Raw genomic sequence first — 22,916 nt, 5'->3', positions numbered from 1 at the left:
CCCACCCCCTCGTATGCCGTGCCGGCCTTCATAGGTGCTCGCAAACAGCACTTGCCCCAACAGTCCTTTAAGGCTACAGGGGGGATCTTTGTATTTATGTGTGTGTATGTGCGCGTATGTGCGCGTGTATGTGTGAGGGTGTCTCTGTGTGTGTTGAGGGTGTGCGTGTATGTTTGAAGGTGGCTGTTTGCGTGTATGTTTGAGGGTGTGTGTGTATGTTTGAGGGTGTGTGTGTATGTTTGAGGGTGTGTGTGTATGTTTGAGGATGTGTGTGTATGTTTGAGGGTGTGAGTGAGTGTGTGTGTATGTTTGAGGGTGTGTGTGTGTGAGTGTGTGTGTATGTATGTGTGAGTGTGTGTGTTTGAGTGTGTATGTATGATTGTGTGTGAGTGTGTGTATGTTTGAGGGTGTATGTGTATTTTGAGTGTGTGTGTGTGACTGTGCGTGTGTGTATGTTTGAGGGTGTGTGTGTATGTGTGTATATGTGTGTGTATGTTTAAGTGTGTGTGAGTGTGTGTATGTGTGAGTGTGTGTATGTGTGAGTGTGTATGTGTGAGTGTGTGTGAGTGTGTGTATATTTGTGTGTGCGTGTATGTTTAAGTGTGTGTGAGTGTATGTGTGAGTGTGTGTGCGTGCGTGTATGTTTAAGTGTGTGTGTGTTTGAGTGTGTGTGAGTGTATGTGTGAGTGTGTGTTTGAGTGTGTATGTGTGAGTGTGTGTGAGTGTGTGTATATTTGTGTGTGCGTGTATGTTTAAGTGTGTGTGAGTGTATGTGTGAGTGTGTGTGCGTGCGCGTATGTTTAAGTGTGTGTGTGTTTGAGTGTGTGTATGTGTATGTGTGAGAGTGTGTATGTGTGAGTGTGTTTGTGAGTGTGTGTATGTGTGAGTGTGTGAGTGTGTGTATGTGTGAGTGTGTGTGTGTATGTGTGTGAGTGAGTGTATGTTTGAGTGTGTGTATGTGTCAGTGTGTGTGTGAGTGTGTGTATGTATGTGTGTATGTATGTGTGAGTGTGTGTGTGAATGTGTGTATGTGTGAGTGTGTATGTGTGTATATGTGTTAGTGTGTGTGTATGTGTGAGTGTGTGTATGTGTGTGTATGTATGTGTGGGGAGCGGTAGTGTAGCGGTTAGCGCGCTGCGCTATGAACCTGGCGACCCGGGTTCGATTCCCGCTCACGGCTAACACCAGTGACGATTATCTGAACCGGTCCTGGGCCTCCCCTAGGTCGACTCAGCCTTAAATGAGTACCTGGTGCGGTGTGTAAACATCGCCACTAGGGAGACAAAGGCGGTCGGGCGTGGTGCTGGCCACCCACCCCCTCGTGTACCGTTCCGGCCTTCATAGGTGCTCGCTAACAGCACTTGCCCCTACAGTCTGTTTAGGCTATACGGGGGATCTTTATCTTTGTTATCTTTGTATGTATGTGTATGTATGTGTGTGTATGTGTGTGTATGTATGTGTGAGAGTATGTGTGAGTGTGTGTATGTGTGAGTGTGTATGTGTGTGAGTATGTATGTGTGAGTGTGTGTGTGTATGTGTGAGTGTGTGTATGTGTGAGTGTGTATGTGTGTGTGAGGGTGTGTATGTGTGTGTGCATGTATGTGTTAGTGTGTGTGAGAGTGTATGTGTGTGTGTATGTGTGTATGTTTTAGTATGTGTGAGTGTATGTGTGTATGTGTGAGTGTGTGTGTATGTATGTGAGTGTGTGTATGTATGTGTGTGCGTGTATACGGTGGGGGGGGGGAGGCGTGGCAGTGGGCTGGGCTATGACCGGTGCCCGGACCGTGTGAGTTGCGGCGCGCGCCGGAGACGCGCAGATGAAAGCGACTGTGGAGGCAACGGCTTGCTCCAAGGGATGGCGGCATCACTGCTAGGGGTGAGTGACTCTTTGCTCTCACCCTCACTCGCTCGCTCGCTCAACCCTCTGGGTCAGAGACCCCTGGACCAGCAACCGTAAACCAGGGAGCTGCGGAACGGCACATGAAGGGGTTCTGGAACGGAACAGGGATCCCACCAGAACAGATGGCCAGACGACCAGAAGTCAATTGCGTAAAATAAACAAAAAACATCTTTTACCTGGAAATGTTTAACTTATTTTTGCTTTGATGTACGTGACAAAAGTAAGGGATATTTCTACTTGCCTTGGTTTTGCAGCTCTCGCCAGGACTCGATAGCAGCAGGGGTTAGAGGGATCTAACACCACACATCGGGGATTCTGGTACAGGGGGCCCACACCAGAGACGAGGGATACAGGAGTCTAGAACAGGAATCCGAGGCTCTGGAACCTGGACTCTAAAGCCCAGACCATGAACCCAGCACTCGAGATCAGAGACCCAGAACCCGACACAAGTGTGCCTTTAGGACAAGTAACCCAAGACTTCTGGACCAGACATTTTGAATCTTATGGCTTAGAGGGCCCAACTTTGTGTTGCTGCAAGTGAATTTAAAGTTGATTTCGTTTTTGTGTAAATTGTTGAAGCGAGTGTTTGTCTAAGACGTGCTCACTGTGTGTTGCACGGCCGCTGTGTTCATACACAATGTTGCCTGCAATCGAAGTGTTTCCGTAATCATGCATGTAGACACATTTTGGAACATTAATTTAACCAATGGTAAAATAAAGGTAGTATATTGACAACTACTGATCTAACTTTTCTGTCGTACATCACGTGTGTGTCTATGTGCGTCTATTTCCGTGTATGTACATTATCATGGGTTCTTATGTTAACATTACTTTCTACCGTTTTCGTGTTAACTTTTTGAGAGTCCATCTCGACCGATGTAAATTCTCACAGTGTTCTAGCAAGGGCCGTGGAGAAGCTGACATTTGGAATCTGCACAGCTCTTGATCGGTTTCACCCATTGCGCAGACTTATCCGTAAAGTTCCACGTCGCTTTTAGGCTGCGGCGACTAAACGCTCGCACGCACACACGCACGCGAGCCCCGTATCGGTGAACCGAGTGTTTTGCATCTGTTCGAGTGTAAACGTTCGATCGGATAGAAGAAGGGCGGGCAAAGTCCGCAAACCGGTTGTTCGTATATGTAAATAAAGAGCAATTACAAATACGCTTTTTCTCGCAATCTGGATAAGGGGCATTGTCTGAAACGTCGGTTTGCTTCGTGAATATTCTTTGTCAATGTCGGTTGCGTGTTCGGTGATGTCAGCGGTGAAGTTGTGCTTCGCACGCAACCCACGGACACGACGTCTAATTAGTCGTGGTCAACAGCGCTTCATTGACGCCTCGATATTTTACTGGGACGCTGAATGTGTACAGAATGTCCGCGTACGGCACTACCACTGGAGTACAACATACGCCCATCAGTTATAAAGCCGTATTACTGTTTTACCCTTGATTCACGTAATCCTCCGAACGGTAGGTTTACACTAATTGTGATGACAAAACTAAAGTAACAAAGATGGATGTGGAGCAGCCAAACATAATTCCCGGAACGGCGTTTCCCGGCCGTTCAGGCTGCAATGAATGAGCGCCGGTTATACACATCCACACATCCACATCCACACGTAAACACACAGCAACAAAGACAAAGATCCCCCGTATAGCCTTAGCAGACTGCTGGGGCAAGTGTTGCTAGCGAGCACCTACGAAGGCCGGCACGGCTCACGAGAGGGGGGTGGGTGGGCCAGCACCACGCCCTCCACCTTCGTCTCACTTGTGCTGGTTTTTAATACTCGCAGCACCAGGTACTCATTTGAGGCTGAGTCGACCTAGCGGAGGCCCAGGACCGGTTCGGATAATCGTCACTGCTGTGGGCCGTGAGCGGGAATCGAACTCGGCACGCCGGGTTCGTAGCGCAGCGTAGCGCTAACCGCTGCACCACCGCCCCCTGCAAGTCAACACACACACACACGTAAACATACACGTAAACACACACACACGTAAACACACACACGTAAACACACACGTTAACACACATACGTAAACACACACACACGTAAACACACACACACGTAAACACACACACACACGCACACACGTAAACACACACACACGTAAACACACACACGTAAACACACACACGTAAACACACACGCAAGTAAACACACACGTAAACACACACGTAAACACACACGTAAACACACACGTAAAAACACACACACGTAAACACACGTAAACACACACGCAAGTAAACACACACACGCACACGCACATTTACGTATGTATTTTTCTGTTTCAGGTCACACGGTGTCTTTGATGAATGTGTTGAGTTGGGATTTGTTAATTGTGTTCGTTGCACCACTGCTAACGCAGCTGCATCGCCCAACTGTGGTGGCTAGGAGATGTTAACTACCTCGCCTGGTATGCAGGAGGTCGTGGGCTCGATCCCGACCCTGACGCCTTCGGTATATTTGGAGTTTGCGTGTCTCGCTCCCTGTGATCGCGTGGATTTTTTCCGGGTCCTCCGGTTTTTCCCTCCACATTTAGAGTCAACAGTCGCGCTATTTGGCTGCTATCCATGTCCCGTGTGCTAAGCCACTTCGTTGAGCTTTCATTTGTGCTCAGGTTGCTTCTGACAAAGAGCGAAATAGCTCAGTGGACCTTTCCTGATAATAAAACAGAAATAATTTAGTTTAGAAGTGTGCTTCTCTTTACCTATATAATTGCAATACGATGTGGATTTACCCCGCTGCGTATCGACGTGACCGCATCTCAAGTCGTTGTACATGAACCGCGGGGCGCAGTTATTTAATAGCGACAAAGATGCGTTTACGGCATCGGGCTATGTGTGCGTCTATGGCTCTCCGTGTCGAATCTGTGCGAGTGTAACACAATGCAGCGTTGAGTCTAGGAATGAAATCGGGGCGTGGAGTCGACAGCACGGGTGTCTGGGGAGAGCTCCAAACTCCGGAGCAGCAGAAGAGATTGAGCCGACAGAGTTTCGTACACTCCGTTGTCAAGAGTGAAGTGACCTCGTCTCGTGTGGAGTCAACGAGCCACCTCCAGTGTTGTATCTCTGTATACAAATAAAATACCTTTCAGTCGATCGACCTAGCCGCCATTCAGTCTTGTGTTAACCCTGGCAGCGCAAGTTTAAGCAAGACAGCTCTCGCTTTGACCTTCGGGGGACTCATCGGCGGAGCCGGTCTTGTTTCACTGCCCTAAAAGGGAAAGAAATAAAGAATAGGCGACGTTTCGGCCTAGGGCCCTATCTTTTTGTGTGTGTGTTGACATTTGTATTTATGTTAAGGCTATATGGGGGGGGGGGGGGTCTTAGTCTTGGCTTATTGTGTACCACTGACAACGCAGCATCACAGACACACGCGTTCTGTTGCATTTGCTCAGAGCGCGTTGGAGCCGAGTAGGGATGAACGATTCGGGGAAAATATCTAATTGAGAATTTTGTGACAGATATTTAGATTTGATTTGCGATTACATTTTTTAAAGTCAAGCGTTTAGTTCAATATTCTCTGTGTAATAGATTTAAAACATGTGATGGAGGATCACCACATGATACCATCAGAATATGAACTGCTCTATATATTCTAATGCGTGGATGAGAACTTAAAAGATATGAATTGTTTCCAACATGTATTTATAAAAAAATTAAATAGAACAATTAACCATAGAATAATCGTAAGTTAAATAAATTAAGTAATAATAATACAAATATATAACAATTACAATAATAAAGTAATAGGACTTTTCAAATCGCTGCCTCTGCGATTTTCTAATCGCATTGTTTCAAATTGCGATTTCGACTTGAAATCGATTACTCGTTCAGCCCGAGAGCCCAGGTGGCTGCTGGCGTCAGTCTCAGAGGGGAGATGTTCACGAAGTCGGAGCGTGCTCCTTGACACAGATAGACACGCACACACGCAGAATCGACGGGCATAAACGAACAGGCAGACGGGCATACAGACAGGCGTACAGGCGGACGTGTGGAAAGACGCGCAAACGAACAGGGCACGGCACTTATCTATTGAGACAGACACATTGACGGATAGACATGTACGTACAGACAAGACTTACGATGCAAATAGAAAGACAGACAGATGCGCACACAGGCAGGCAGAGTGGTGTGAATGTGTGAACGCTGAGAGACAGACGGAGCGATATTAACACGAACAGGTAGCCCGACAGACACATGCACGGACGGAGAGTCGATTTAAGGACACACACGCGCGCGGACAGACAGTCATATGTATATATATAAACATAGACACACAGCCATGCAAATAGACAGACGATAGATAATCACATGCAGAAAGACAAAACATACAAAGAGGCAGACTGGCAACAGGCGACACACAGGCAGACTGACTGCTGTGCGAATCTGAACTTGTCGAAGTCATCCGCGGAAAGTCCCGCTCGGAAAATAAGGCGACGTTTGACGTGCCTCAAAGAAGTCTGAAACATGCGACACGTGTTCCCATGCGTGCATTCATATGTGTAGAATAATGAACAGCAGCACCATGCCATTCACCAAGCCATCGCACTACCCACACACGTGTAGTAGTAGCGCGCATTGTGCAGGCACACCGCTTTTCTTACCCTCCACATTTTAGAATCAACATCCACGCGTTTGGAGTTTTTAGCCGCGAAAAATGTCCACGCGATCATTTGTGGCAGCCGGGTCGCTTCTGAAAGATAGCTACATAGATAGATAGCTCAGTGGGCCTTACCTGGTGCAAAACAAGTGTATTGTTTTATAGGTAACGTAAATTCAGCGTCGTGTACACGACCACATCATAGATATGCACGAACATACAGTATATAGTTTCATGAATGCAAACTCTTTATATTGGATAAATCCGATGTGCTATAAAGCTCTTTTTCACAGATGACCAATTGGTGCGGGTAAGAACGTTACAACAACAATCAGTACAAAAAAACACGATCGCGGTGCAACATACAATGTGCTCTATGCCCCCTTATGGATACTGCAAACACTCAACGTTGTATACTCTGCTTCCATCAATATAATGTGTAAGTTTGAGTTAAGTAATGTACAACTTGTCACAGTTTTTATAGCGCATACACAACGTTAACATGTGCATATATCGTCCCAAACTAATGTGTATGTATACAGTATTAGACTGTTAAACTAATGTGCATGTATATATAGTACCCGGTGTGGTTTGTAAAATATCGCCACTTGGGAGACAAAGGCGGCCGGGAGTGGTGCCGGCGACCCACCCCCTTTCGTGTGCTCCTCGCTAACAGCACTTGCCCCAACAGTCTGTGAAGGCTATACGGGGGATCTTTATCTTAGTTGTGTGTTTCTACATATATATACATACACAAACGAATGTATATGTGTGTGTGTGTGTACTCTAAATACAAACGCACTATGCGTGTACTTATATGCGTGTTTGGGCTATAGCGATTGTGTTTAGGAAATGCGCTTGTGTGAATACGTGTGTGGACATCAGCACTGGGAAGACAAAGGCGGCCGTGAGTGGTGCAGGCCACCCATCCCCTGGTGCCCCGTGCCCTTAATAGGTACTCGCTAGCAGCACTTGCCCCAGCAATCTCTACGTTTAGCGGGGGAACTTCTATAAGTGATCCTTATGGCGGTACCAAATAATACAAAATGACCGAGGCAAGTCAATTTGTTATTTCTGAGACGCGATTATTTCCAGGGCTGTACTCAACTCCGCGACTGGGGTACCAATCAATCCGACATCGGTGCCACACGCCGCGATGTCGACACGCAGAGAGGATGATTGCGCTGAAACGCTGAACGCTCGCGGTACGCACCGGAGTGGTGGTGCATCTGTACAGCTCGTCGAGACGAGTCGATTGCCGCATCTCGACCATCAACAGACTAAGTAACAGTGGCTGCATCACGGACATGATGCGAGAGCCGGGGTACCGCCATAAGGTTCATTTGTATTTTGTCTGAGTATACCGGTCCGCGTGTGTGTATGTATGTGTTTGTATGTGTGTGTGTTTGTAGTATGTATCGAGTATATGTGTATGTATGTCTGTGTTTTTCTTTGTGTATATGGATGTATCTTTGTCTATGTGTTTGTATGTACAACTGTGTATACGTCCGTTTGTGTGTTCTGTGTTTGTGTATCTGTGTGTTTGTCGATGTCAGCGCGCTGCGCTACGAACCTGGCGACCGGAATTCGATTCCCGCTCACGGCCGACACCAGTGTGACGATTGTCTGAACCGGTCCTGGGCCTCCCCTAAGTCGACTCAGCCTCAAATGAGTACCTGGTGCGATGTGTGAGCATCGCCACTAGGGAGACAAAGGCGGCGGGCGTGGTGCTGGCCACCCACCCTCTCGTGTGCCGTGCCGGCCTTCATAGGTGCTCGCGAACAGCACTTGCCCCAACAGTCGGTTAAAGCTACACGGGGGATCTTTGTCTTTGTGTTCTTGTAGGTAGCGGTGGCGTAGCGGGTAGCGCGCTGCGCTACGACCCTGGCGACCTGAGTTCGATTCCCGCTCACGGCCAACACGGGTGACGATTATCTGAACCGATCTGGGTCTCCCCTAGGTAGACTCAGCCTCAAATGAGTACCGGGTGTGGTTAGTAAAACATCGCCACTCGGAAGACAAAGGCGGCCGGGCGTGGTTCTGGCCAAACACCCCTTCTCGTGTCCCTTTACCGACCTTCACAGGTTGCTACTCGCTAACAGCGCTTGCCCCAACAGTCTGCGAAGGCTACACGGGGCGCCTTTGTCTTTGTTCTGCGTCTCAGCGTCTCTCCCTCGAGTCGCCGTCCCTGGCCGCACATCCCGGGGCTCGTGATCCGCGTGTCAATCGCGATTGTCATTTTAAGAAGCGACGCGTCGCACAATTACCCCAACCTCTCACTCACCCCGACGTCCGCTCCTCACGCCGTCCCCTGTCCGTCACACGAGGACACGGGGAGGCTTTCAACGCTCGCGATGTTTTTTTTGTTTTGTTTGTTCTTAACTAAGACATTCACATTTAGATATAAACGCCACCTGCAGCGTGCATACACGCGCGCACACTTACACACACACGCACACACACGTATACACTTGCACATACACACACACACGTATACACTTACACACACACGCGTACACTTACACACACGTACACACACGTACACGCGCGCACACAAAACAAAGACTAAGATCCCCCGTATAGCCTTTACCGGACTGTTGGGGCAAGTGCTGTTAGCGAGCACCTATGAAGGCGAGAACGGTACACGAGGGGGTGAGTGGACAGCACCACGCCCTGACCGCCTTTGTATCCCCAGTAGCGATGCTTACACACCTCACCAGGTCCTCACTTGAGGCTAAGTCAACCAAAAGGGAGGCCCATGACGGGCTCAGATAATCGTCACTGGTCTTGGCCGTGAGCGGGAATACGAACGCCGCTCGTCAAGTTGGTAGCGCAGCGCCGCTCCCCGCTCCGCACGACCGCTCCCCACACGCGCGCCCGGGACGCGGCAGACGACCCCCGCTCAGAGTGCACGCGGCATGGAGACGCTGCAAGCAATCGCGCCGTGGTGTCGTGGGGAGGTGAACCGCTGGAAGAGCGCCGCCGCTCCTCTCATCTCCTCCGCTGACGCCGCGTTGTGTTCGTTGCGTTCGTTGTGTGTTTGTAAAACACACAAACACACACAAACACACAACGCAGCGGCCCCAGAGACCCCCCCCTACCCCCCCCTGATGAGAGGCGCCGGGAAATCCATCGGCGCAAAGAGGAAAGCGCACGAGGAGAGACGGCGTCGAACCGCTCCGTCCGGTCTCGCCGGCGCCGGCTACAATCAGCAGTTTACTCTGCTGCTGCTCCTACAGGTGCTGCTGCAGCTGCTGCAGCTGCTGCAGCTGCTGCTGTAGATGCTGCTCCTACAGGTGCTTCTACAGGTACTGCTGTAGGTGCTGCTGCTGGGGGTGCTGTTGCTGCTGTAGGTGCTGCTGCAGCTGCTGTAGGTGCTTCTGCAGGTGCTGCTGCAGGTGCTGATGCTGGTACTGCTGCAGGTGCTGATGCTGGTACTGCTGCTGTAGGTGCTGCTGTTGCTATAGGTGCTGCTGCAGGTGCTGATGCTGGTACTGCTGCTACAGGTGCTGCTGTTGCTATAGGTGCTGCTGTAGGTGCTGCTTCTACAGGTGCTGCTGCAGCTGCTGTAGGTGTTGCTGTAGGTGCTGCTACAGCTGCTGCTATAGCTGCTGCTGCAGGTGCTGCTGCTGCAGGTGCTGCTGCTGCAGGTGCTGCTGCTACTGCTGCTGTTGGGGGTGCTGCTGCTGCTGCTGCAACACCCGCACCTTGTGCCGCGACGCGGCCAGCGCGGCTTGGCCCGAGTCTCCGGCCCCCAAGACGTGGACCTCAGTGACCGGCGTCAGATGTTCGGGATCCGTCCTCGAGCCTGAGCCAGATTTGCAACAGACCCAGAGCAGTGGCGTCGTCCTTGCTGTTGTTGTTGTTGAGCGTGCGCTCCTCGTGATCAGCGCGACGCGTTCCCGATTTGACTGGCCTCACAATGGTGCGCGATAATAAATGTTCAGACTCACGCATCAGAACTCCCGTGCGCTGTGTTCATTATAAAACAAAGCGTGGAGGTAAAGGCGCAGCCCTGCAATTACCTCCTCGCGCCACTGCTGCCAGAAAGGCCTCTACGAGAGGGAACTACAGAGAGTCCCTATCGAGAGGACATTTGGCCTCCTCTTCTACGTTGGCCAGACGTCTTGTATGTTTGTTTGTTTGTTGAACTTCTTTCGCATGGTACGTAGCTAATCGGAAGTGCGGAGGAAGGACAACAAACTAAACACACAACAAAACAGTTCTTGGAAGAGGTAGGGGGTGGGGGGATACCCACAATTTACCCCACCGCATGCAACTTCCACTACGAGGTGACCCATTGCTTCGACTGCCGCCCAGGGAGATCGAACCGGCAACCGCTGTGTTGAGGCTCCAGCGTGCGAGCCATTGCAGTCCGTGCAGTCTTCAACGCGCCGATGTTCTGCTGGAGACATGTTCGTCCTTCCCTTCTGGGTGTTTTCTCTTCCGAATCTTCAAGTAAACAACAAAACATGATTATTCGGTTTCGCGCCTTCTGGGCCTCGTCAGCAGTGTCAGGCCCCGCTCACCGAACGCCGAACCCACGCACTATCTATCTATGTTGTCGAATGCGCACAGACGACCGCGCCTGGCTGTGTTACTGGCGTACAATTCTCAAGATGTTAGCGAAGGGTTTTACATCTGAAATTCGGCCCAAATACGGTCGAGTGGAGCACGGGCAACATCCCAGACGCATGCAACAACAACAACATCCCAGACGCATGCAACAACAACAACAACATCCCATCCGCATGCAACAACAACAACAACAACATCCCAGCCGCATGCAACAACAACATCCCAGATGCATGCAACAACAACAACATCCCAGACGCATGCAACAACAACAACATCCCATCCGCATGCAACAACAACAACATCCCAGCCGCATGCAACAACAACATCCCAGACGCATGCAACAACAACAACAACATCCCAGCCGCATGCAACAACAACATCCCAGATGCATGCAACAACAACAACATCCCAGATGCATGCAACAACAACAACATCCCAGATGCATGCAACAACAACAACATCCCAGATGCATGCAACAACAACAACAACATCTCCGTTGTGACGACGTGGAGACTGTTGTTGAGATCGGTGTTGCTCACGGGACAGGGTTCGCCTCCAGTTGTACACCGGGTTACGTCTCGTGGTGAACACTCACAAGCAGACGAGACTCCACCACCATCATCACCACCATCACCACCATCATCATCAACATTATCACCACCATCACCACCATCATCATCACCACCATCACCACCATCATCATCACCACCATCACCATCACCACCATTACCACCATCATCATCATCACCACCATCACCACCATCATCACCATCATCATCACCACCATCATCATCATCACCACCACCATCATCATCACCATCACCACCATCATCATCACCATCACCACCATCATCACCACCATCATCATCACCACCATCACCACCACTACCACCATCATAACCACCACCATCATCAACATCACCACCATCACCACCACTACCACCATCATAACCACCACCATCATCAACATCACCACCATCATCACCATCACCATCATTAGCTTCCCGTAGAGTGTGACGCTAAAGCCGATAGAAACCGGCCATATCTCGCTACCGTGGGAACTGTAAAGTATGTCAATATGCGCACACCAATAATCATTCTAATGTATAATGCGTATTCCATCCAAGGATCCCAATGTGTGTGTGTCTGTGGGGAGCGGTAGTGCAGCGGTTAGCGCGCCGTGCTACGAACCTGGCGTCCCGAGTTCGATTCCTGCTCGCGGTCAACACCACGTGACGATTGCCTGAACCGGTCCTGGGAACAAGGGAGCCAAAGGTGTCGGGGCGTGGTGCTGGCCACCCACCCTCCCGTGTGTGCCGTGCCGGCCTTCGCAGGTCCTACTCGCTAACGGCACTTGCCTCAACAGTCGATTGAAGGCTACACGGGGGGTCTTTGCCTTTGTTTACGCACAGACAAGTCGAATTCGAGTTTTACCATCACGTGCCTCGCTTCTCTCTGACTTGTCCCGAAACAGTTTGGCAAATTCCATATTCCCACGGCGGGGGAAGGTCGATCCATTCTAGGATCGCTGTTGACTTCTGGCGAAGTGGCGCGGGAGTTGGGAGTCGAGTAGCAGTGAGGTGCGTAACGCGTGTTGTAACGCGTGTTGTAACGCGTGTTGTAACGCGTGTTGTAACACGTGTTGTAACGCGTGTTGTAACGCGTGTTGTAACGCGTGTTGTAACGCGTGTTGTAACGCGTGTTGCGTGTTGTAACGCGTGTTGTAACGAGTGTTGCGTGTGTAACGCGTGTTGTAACGCGTGTTGTAACGCGTGTTGTAACGCGTGTTGTAACGCATGTTGTATCTAGAGCGCTTATTCAATATACCTTTTGTTATAATACGTCGGCAGTGGTGCACAAGCACACAACACCGCAACATAGGCAACGTTTCTGCCAACGACCCTTCTTCATGGCAGAGGGTTGCTATAGCGGAGGGCCCGAAACGTCGCCTATTGTGTCCGGTGTTTCTGGGGCAGTGCCACTGACGTCTGCGACACGCTGTCCACTGACTGGTGTGTGTGTTAGTTCGATTCCCGCTCACGGCTAACACCAGTGACGATTATTTGAACCGGTCCTGGGCTTCCCCTAGGTCGACTCAGACTTAAATGAGTACATGGTGCGCTGTGTAAAGATTGCTACTTATGGAGACAAAGGCGGTCGGGCGTGGTGTTGGCCACCGGCCCCCTCGTGTGCCGTGCCGGCCTTCATAGGCGCTACTCGCTAACAGCACTTGCCCCAACAGTCTGTTAAGGCTACACGGGTGATACGCGTCTTTGTCTCTACGTCGTTGCCACGTGCGTGTTGGTTTCCAACCGGGATGGATACCCTCACGAGCGAGATTGTTCCATCACAAGGGATTTTTCAAGTGAAATATTTTAATAATAAAAAATAAATGCCTCGATTGTCAACAATGAGGCTTGGAGCAATGTTTCCAAAGTTCGGACTCGACTCCGGTATTGTACTGTATGTATATATGTGTGCCGTGAGTATTGTGCATATATAACACATTATATATATGGTCTACTGATAAACAAAAACTACAATCTTACATTCGTCAATAACACTACCTGAATAGGCGACGTTTCGGGCAATGATCCTTCTTCACAACACGCAGAGGTCCATAGAGGTAGGGAGGTAATTAGGGATAAAATTTGTTCGTATGCACCTTTTAAAATAAGCACGTGTATCGAGCTTGCGATGATGACAAGTTCCCAGGGTTTAATACAAATCGGATCTCTCCGGGTCGGATACCCGGGACGATATATTTCCTCCTCCTCTGGCACACCACATCCAGTATTGTACACATGTCGCTGCACGCATTAAAGCTTTATACTCTTCCGCGTGCCACCCACTCCAATCGACACACAACGACTCGCAAAATACGACGTGAGAAATTATTCCCCCTAATTCACGAGAAGTAATAATCCTTGTTTAAAATAGGGGGGGGCAGGGGGGGGGGACTAAACAATTTGGACGTTTAACTCTCCGGGGAATATTGCGCGCTCGGTGCTACGGGGGGGCGGGGGGGGTCTCAGGGTGAGCGCCACCGCCGTGGCCAGATGTGGAGCTCGCCGTGATGATTCTCTTATTGCTCAATTAGGCGAGACAATGGGTGAGGGGGGATGTGGGGGGGGGCTACCGGGGGCTCCGCGTTTCGACTCTCGTCACAGCGAAATGGTCCCCACCGGCCCTAGACAGAGGAGGAGCCTTTGCCAAAGTGTCGCAAAGACAATCACAATAACACGACAATAATTGGCACGCAGATGTTTGCACGCAAACACCAATTAGCGTCGCTAACGCGCAAGAGCGGCGCGGAGGGTTGGAGCGGTGGCGCAGTGGTTAGCGTCGCGAGGCGCTGAGATCACGGCGGACCTGAGCTTAATTCGCGTCCACGGCTAACGTCAGTGGCGAGTCGCATCTGGTTCAGTTCACACCTCCCTCCCCAAATGTTCACGATCTCGTACCCCCCAGCGTGGCGAAGTATGGTCAAACACAATCCCCAGGACCGACACGGCGTGCAAGAGGCTGTCATCCAGCAGTGGAATGATAACGCATTGTACATTACACGATGGCATCTACACCCATCGTCTTTCCATCAATCACCGTCTCCACCCCCCCCACCCCCAACACGAGCAATCTGTATGAGTTGCTAAGTGTCTGTGTGGAACGTGTAATACATATCGACCATCGACACTGAGTGACGGATTTGAATCACGTGTTGTAGAAGGGCGAGAACTCTGAAAGGTGGCACACACACACGTCTGAGTATACGCATAGAAATAGCAACAGTTGAATCCTGTTTTTTTTATTACAAAAAATATTCAATTAGTTTCTTACAAAAAATATAATTCCCTATTATTAATGTGCACAGACATTGATTTGTCTTCGGTCGGGTTACGCACCGAGCGAAAGATGCACGCGCTGACGTTGACAGCATCGCATCTGCGATTATAGGGTCATTGTTGGTAGACCGTGAGCGCCACTGTGGTCATGATATGTTAACTACCTCGCCTGGTATACAGGAGGTCGTGGGTTCCATCCCGACCCTGACGCCTGCTGCTGTATATTCGAAGTGTGCATGTTCTCCCCGTGGTCGCGAGGATTTTTCCCCGGGTCCTTCGGTTTTCCCCTGAACATTTAGAAACAACGTTCGCTTTGAGTATTGGGCCGCTATAAATGTCCATAAGCTACTTCGTTGAGCCGTCATGTGTGGCCAGGTCGCTTCTGAAAAGGAGCTTCATAGCTGAGTGGGCCTTACCTGGTAAAATGTAATAAATGTGTTTAGTTTTATAGTTTTTTTGCGTTTTCGCCAGAAATTGGACGGATAGAAATAAACGTAGCAACGTCTCGAACGCCGTGGAAATCGAGCAAGTGCGTCTGAACGCTGCTGCTGCTGATGACGACGGCGTTCATAGCATCACCATGAATGAGGATCGTGTTTTTAAATCAGGCAATGGTTTTAAAACGACAGCCGTTGCTATGGTTATAAGACGTTAACGCGAATACATTCTTTATTCAAGATGACACTGACAATGATGATGTACTAATAATTTGACGAAATTGCTACAAATCGCCGAGAGAAGTTGAAAAGAAGACATACAACGATCTGTGACTTTGCATGCGCATGATGATAGCACGTTAGTTTTGTTACACTTTTGTACACACGTGATGATAGTTTTTAGATGAATGACTTGATTGTTTAGTATACTCATGCTAATAATTACAATGACTATGAGTCTATAAATGTTATGTATATGATTGCAGATGTATTCTTATACGAATGATTTAATGCGTATAAACATTTGTGATAGTTTAATGTTCTTGATTACGATGAAAACGACGATGATGATTACGATTGCATCATCTTTGCTTTTATTAATTCTAAATTAACGATGATCAAGAAAACTTGATAACGTTGTCATTTGTATACTTTTAACATCTCATCATGATGACGACGATCCGTTTATAGTCGTTTTTTATACTTACGTGTACTCAATGATTTTGATGAAAACAGCTTGACGATTTAAGATCGTACAAATAATACTTTCGTTTTATATAGCGTCATTCATGCTCATAGCATCCCATAACATTCATAAATAATAACCATGAATAGTATGACGATTATTATAATAATCTCGATAATAACCTCGACAAAACTCGCGATTCAATACTCGTAACGACAAACATCCGCAACGACAACGAAGACTCCCTTCACGCACTCCGCCCACCCACCCAGCCACCCACTAATCTCCCTCCACCCCCGTCTCGCCCCCCTGCCGCTCTTCTCAGGACGAGCCTCGCTTTGGCTCCACACCTCTGGCCATGCTGGCCGCCACGTGCAACAAGATCGGCGGGGCCTCGGCGAGACCCACGGCGCTGGCCGACCACTGCTCCTCCCCGCTGGTCGCCAGGGCCGGCTTCCACCCCTGGCGACGGCCCCCGGCATTCGCCGCCTCCTCGGCCAACGCGTGCGGAGGGCTGGCTCGGGGCATGATGCTGAGCAGCGGCGCCAACAGCGGCAGCAGCAGCGGCACCGTCAGCTGTCACAGCAGCAGCGGTGGCAGCTGCCACGGCAGCGGCGGCAGCAGTAACGGCGTGGGCAGCAGCAGCAGCGGCGGCGGTGGTGGCAGCGACCCGTACGCGTACACGCAGCTCAGCGCGTTCTCGCTCGCCAACCCCGGCTCCTCCTCCTCGTCTTCCCACGGGGACTACTCGCTCTTCCACGCGCCCTGCACCTCGTCCGCGTCCTCCTCCTCCGCGTCCTCCTCCTCCTCGTCGTCGTCGTCTTCGTCGTCGTCGTCCTCGTCGGCGAACGAGCCGCCACCGCAGTCCGCGTTCGTCTCCAAAGTGCCCGAGAGTCTCCCGAGCATGTACCCGCGCATGCACGCGCACCCCTACGAGTCGTGGTTCAAGCCGGGCCACCACGGCCCGCACCACCCCCACCACCACCACCCTCACCACCACCATCACCACCATCACCACCACCACGCGGCCGCCATCGCCAGCGAGGTGGTGGTGGCCGCGGCCGCCGCGGCCGCTGCCGCGGGCGGAGGAGGCGGCGGTGGCGGAGCCGGCGGGGGCGGAGCGGCCGCGGCGGCCGCGGCTGCTGCGGCGGCCGCTGCGGCCGCGGCGGCGGCCGGAGGAGGAGGAGGAGGGGGCGGAGGAGGCGGAGGAGGTGGAGGAGGAGGCGCGAGCGGCGCGTCGGCGTGCTGGTGGGACGTGCACCCCGGCGCGCCGGGAGGTTGGCTCGAGGTGTCCCACAACATGCCGCTCAACGGCTACGCGAGCGACTTCTCGCTCGGCCCGTCCGCGTTCGGGGCGACGGCGTCCCCGCACCTGCTGTCGGCCGGGCAGCACCTGCTGGCGCAGACGCAGGACGGGTTCAAGGCCATGCAGCTGCCTCCCTACGCGGAGCCCTCCTCGGCCATGGCCGCGTCGCTCATGGCGCACGGCGCGGGGGCGCTGGCGGGCGCCGGTCCCTCGTCGCACCACCCCTCCTCCTCCTCGTCGTCGTCGTCGTCCTCCGCCTCGCACTCGTCGCACTCCTCGTCGTCCCGCGGCTCGAGTCGCCGCTTCGCCGGGCGCGCCACCTGCGACTGCCCCAACTGCCAGGAGGCGGAGCGGCTTGGGGCCGGCGGGCGCCAGCCTGCGCCGCAAGGGCCTCCACAACTGCCACATCCCCGGCTGCGGCAAGGTGTACGGCAAGACGTCGCACCTCAAGGCGCACCTGCGCTGGCACACGGGCGAGAGGCCCTTCGTGTGCAACTGGCTCTTCTGCGGGAAGCGCTTCACGCGCTCGGACGAGCTGCAGCGGCACCTGCGCACGCACACGGGCGAGAAGCGATTCGCGTGCCCCGTGTGCCACAAGAGGTTCATGCGCAGCGACCACCTGAGCAAGCACGTGAAGACGCACAGCGCCACGGGGGGAGGAGGAGGAGGAGCCGGAGGAGGAGGAGGAGGGGGAGGAGGCAAGAAGAGCAGTGAGAGCGACACGGAGAACAGTAACTGCAACACCCCAGGATCGCCCGCAGAGCCCCTGGCGAGCGAGGGACGGACCGCGAAGTGTGCCGCTGTGATGGGGCGTCACGGGGGATCCGGGAGCGGCAGGGATGAGCGCTGATGATGATGATGGTGGAGGTGGTGGAGGAGAAGGGTGATGAGGATGATGGAAGTTCGCACTGAAGCATCGTGTATATTGAATGTATACACAGACGGTACGAGAAGTGACGGACTGTTAATGTTACTTTATATAAACGGTGGTGATGATGAGATGATGATGATGATGATCAGGAGCGGCTATGGTGCCGGACGTCGCATTAATGTTGTTGTATCTGCAGTGTCTCCACTTGCACGTGGCTACAGCGAGTTGGGCATTGCTCATGTATTCGGTTTTTTGTTTGTTATAAACGGCGGTGACGATTGTGTTTAATGATGATCACCGTTCTCACATCATTGTTTGTGATAGGTAAATTATACACGTGTTTCAAGTAATAATTCACCATTAAAATAATCGCACTTTCTAAGTGAAATTACAATGATTCCGTGTCGACTTGATGAACGTAATGACATTTCATTATCCTCATCAATATGCTTTACGTGCGTACAGACATACTATTAATTAGGGTTATAATCATCATCATAGTCGCCATCGTTTATATGAACATTCGAGTACAACTCTAGCAATGATCGCACGTGCAGACAACGTTGTTATGGTGTGTGTATATATATACTGTATACTGTAATGTGTATACTGTTCCGAAATTTGCATTCCTGTAAGTAGCCGTATAACGCGTCTCCGTCTCGTGTAGTTTGGCGAGTTCAGAAGTTCTGGCTCGGTAATTCAGCTCTCGCATTATCTCAACACGACCGTCGATTTGAGTTGCCGCAGACAAAGTCGCTTCCCACTGCCACCCGCCGCCCCCGCCCAAAGCCATCCGCAGCGCTTCCAATTAGCCTCAAGGCGGCAGCAGCAGCAGCCACCGATCAACGTGAATCCGTTTGCATTCATCTCGTGTGCTCGCTGCTCGCTTCGACTTGGTTCGTTTCCCAGTCCGCTCGTGCTGCTGAGAGACGCGGCAGCGGCGGCGTGTTGAGTCGTGGCGGTACAAAAGCTCCCTGTCCCCTGGCCACAGACTTCAGCACGACTACACTATACACTACACTACTATACACTACACTACTATACACTACACTACTATACACTACACTACTATACACTACACTACTATACACTACACTATACACTACACTCTATACGACTATACACTTTCCACTACACTACTATACACTACACTATACAATACACTACACACTACTATACACTACACTATACACTCAACTACTATACACTACACTATACACTACTATACACTACACTACTAAACACTCCACTACTAAACACCACACTATACACTCAACTACTATACATTACTATACACTACACTATAAACTACACTACTATACACTACACTATACACTACACTATACACTACACTACTATACACTACACTATACACTCAACTACTATAACACACTATACACTACACTATACACTACTATACACTACACTATAAACTACACTACTATACACTACTATACACTACACTACTATACACTACACTATAAACTACACTACTATACACTACTATACACTACACTATAAACTACTATACACTACTATACACTACACTATACACTACACTATAAACTACACTAATAAACACGCGTTCCCAGGCCAGCCGAGCGGCCGAGTCCCGCCAGCAGGATCGTGGTCCTGGGCCGGCCCCGGGGCCTCCTGCTCGGCAGCGTTCTCCTCGCTTGCCGCCGCCACGTCGCCGTCTTCGTCGCCAAGTGCACGCGTGCGTGCGCACTCTTCTGGCCGCAAGACAACACTCGGAGCAGTGGTTCGGAACCCACTTAGTGAGGTGACATGCCCCCTGAGGTTCTACCGGAATTGGCATCGATGTCACCCGGTGACCATTGAAAGCAAACCGTGGGATTTGAACGGGATATTTTAAGAAAAAAAACATTAATGTATATTCCGGATTAGCTTCAGTCAGAGTTGGCAACTCTATAGCCCTCTACAACCCGGTAAACATGGAACGTTGGGGCCACGTCGGGCCAATGGATGGAACCACGTGGCAATGTTGGTCCAACGTTGCTATGGATACTGGGACGTCTCTGGTCAACACGCGCTGAGAATCGCCGGTGGAAATTGGGATTGAACGCAACGAAATATTAAAATAAACCCACGTGCCATGAATTGACCATCTGCAACAGATAGAACGCATCTTTTTTTCTGTCACTAAGATGTAAAGATTATTAGACGTTTCGGCTGACGATCTTCTTCGTTAACCTAACATCATCGACATAATTCTTGTTCAACGACATTATTGAATTATTTACAATAAGACGAGAGCAAGCAGCATTGGGAGGTATTCTTTAGAAAATAATCTTCATGAAATCAGGGTCCGTAAAATTAAAACTTGTATTTGGTAATGTCTAACCAGTGCGTCGATGGCTTTTACCGCCTTCTCATCGACACAACATCAAAGCTTGTACCTTCAGCGAACCGGTTGTTCATTGCGTGTTAGTCACTGTTAACCCTGGCCACCTGAGTTTGATTCCTGGCCACGGGAAACGTCATGTGGCGAGTGGAATCTGAACCGCTCCAGAGCCCCCAACTCCACTAACCCGCCACTGACTAGCGTGGCGAAGTACAATCAAACAATCCTCCAGCAGTGGATTGACAAAACCTCTGAAATTCATCCTCTTTGGTTCTTTCGGTAAAGTCACGTAGATAGAAAAATAATTTATAAAAAAAATAAAAACATCAGGATGACGACCGCTTGTGTTGCGAAAGAAACGTTGTGGTTTGTATTGTATTATTTTTATTGACTTGTATTTTATCTACGTGACTTTGCGGAAATAACCAAAGAATATGAATTGCTACAGTCACAAAAAGTTTTAAGTCAAAATTTAGCTCTGAAATTATTGAGTTGCATTTGAGGTGTAATATTTCTCTCCGTGTTATTAATAGACGCACTGTTTTATACACGAGCAAAACGCACGTTCTTTGGACGTGACCGTTCGTTCCTCCCAGCCAGCAAAACTTTTAACTTAAAACAGAGCCACCTGTTTCCACCTTTCTCTTGCCTTCTCTGTTCTGTACATCGCAATGTCCGTCGATTTATCGATTTGTCTCCGTCTCTCAATTCCTCTGTCCGCTCTTCAACCTCTCTCCACCGCTATATTCCTCTCTTCCCTCCAATGTATCTCACCCACTTCCCTCCCCGCCCCGTCTCTCTCCCTGTCTCTAACTCTCTCTCACCTCCCACAAGTCGCTCTCCTTGTTCCCACCTCTCCCTTTTCCCGTCGCAATCTCTCTCGCCTCTCCCTACTACTCCTCCCCTTCCCCACTGTTCGTTGCGTTCCCTCCTCGCACTCCTCTTTCCGTTTTGCTCTCGATCTTTCCTCTCATTCTGACGCCCTTTTAAGTCTCTCCCAGCCCCTCCATCTCTTCCTCCCTCTGCTATCTCCCTCCCCCTTCGTTCCGTGGTTAGCCAGTTCGCTGTGACCCCACTGAAATCTATCTATGGGTTATAATCGTGGCCAGAAACCTGACCTACGCACCACTGCAGTCCGCGCTCATTGAACGCCGGAGGAACAGCCACACGACGTGAACTCTCTCACAAAGCCCCCAAGTCGTGGCGAGCAGCCCTCGACATTGGCATTTAGCTTCTGAACATATTGCCATCATACGCAAGAATAGAATAGAACCTCCCCTCCTCCATCTCCCTCCTCGATCGCATTTGCGCGAGATACACGGCAGGATGCAAGGGAGCGAAGCGGGGGTGTGACGTCCGCACCCATTAACCAGAATCAACGATGTGGGATGTGGGTGACGTCATCGCGCAAGTGTGCCCAGTGACGCCATTACTCGCGCACGTGCGTGCCAGCCAGGACAGGCAGGAATCCAGGAAGTACAGCCAGCAAAACTTTTTTTCTAATATATTATGATGCAGTCTATACATGCAGTTATGAATTCTATACGGCTCGAGTGCTGTTTTTTAAACATTATGGATGTCTATAAACTGTAGAAATGTGTCCGCGATTTTCCCATCGATCCGGAAATCAGGCCTTGATACGAAATTTCAGATGATCCGGAAAACACTTTTCCCTATCGGATGTATCCGAAAGGACGACGTCACGGGAAATGGGCATCACGTAATATGCCACTTGGCATCGGGTGACATCACTTTTGTTAGCGTCGAAGATACCTTCAATGATTTACAAACTGTAAATTATCTGACATTTTTGTAAAAAGAAACAACGAATTTTTAACAATCTGAAACTCATCCCAATTACACAGCATCGACTATGTACAGGAGCGCTGTAATATAGAGTGGTGTTCATTATAGTAATGCACTTTGCTATGTATTATGTATACTATATCATGGTTTGAACCCGCCCCGCTATCTTGTACTATATAAATGCAGTATATGAACTTATATATAAAGGATTCAATAGGGACTGTTTCTCTGATTTAGTTTAATATATATTATCTATGACCATTATCGCATGTGTTTCGGCAAATCTGGCTGGATTAAAATATACTTTTTTTTCTTAAGGTCCAATGTGTATTTTGCAATTGCTTTGTGTGTGTGTGTTGATGCAATCGTGTCATATGTCAATTGATGGCAATTACATATTAGAGTATTGTCATCCTGTCAATGCATGGACCCTCTTATCTGGATAATAAGACGCTCCGGAAAATAAGACGCGCCCAGAACTATGTGCCCGGTGTCACCCCCAACTTTTGCTTTAATTTAA

The 22,916-nt window shown here is 50.2% G+C and overlaps 1 protein-coding gene across 1 annotated transcript; it reads left to right on the top strand.

Moving 5' to 3' along the window:
- The first annotated feature begins 1,823 nt into the window (after nt 1-1,823).
- Nucleotides 1,824-22,713, top strand: LOC133349650 (transcription factor Sp8-like). The gene is given in 3 exon segments (XM_061563264.1): nt 1,824-1,876; nt 16,374-17,717; nt 17,719-22,713. Coding segments are annotated over 3 exon segments (1,851 nt in total). The 5' UTR covers nt 1,824-1,855; the 3' UTR covers nt 18,205-22,713.
- Nucleotides 22,714-22,916: the final 203 nt, after the last annotated feature.

Source organism: Lethenteron reissneri, chromosome 31 (assembly GCF_015708825.2).
Source record: "Lethenteron reissneri isolate LAM-NWPU_2019-01 chromosome 31, ASM1570882v1, whole genome shotgun sequence".
NCBI lineage: Eukaryota > Metazoa > Chordata > Hyperoartia > Petromyzontiformes > Petromyzontidae > Lethenteron > Lethenteron reissneri.
The sequence above is the reverse complement of the archived record's forward strand: the minus strand, read 5'-3'. Positions and strand labels throughout refer to the sequence as shown.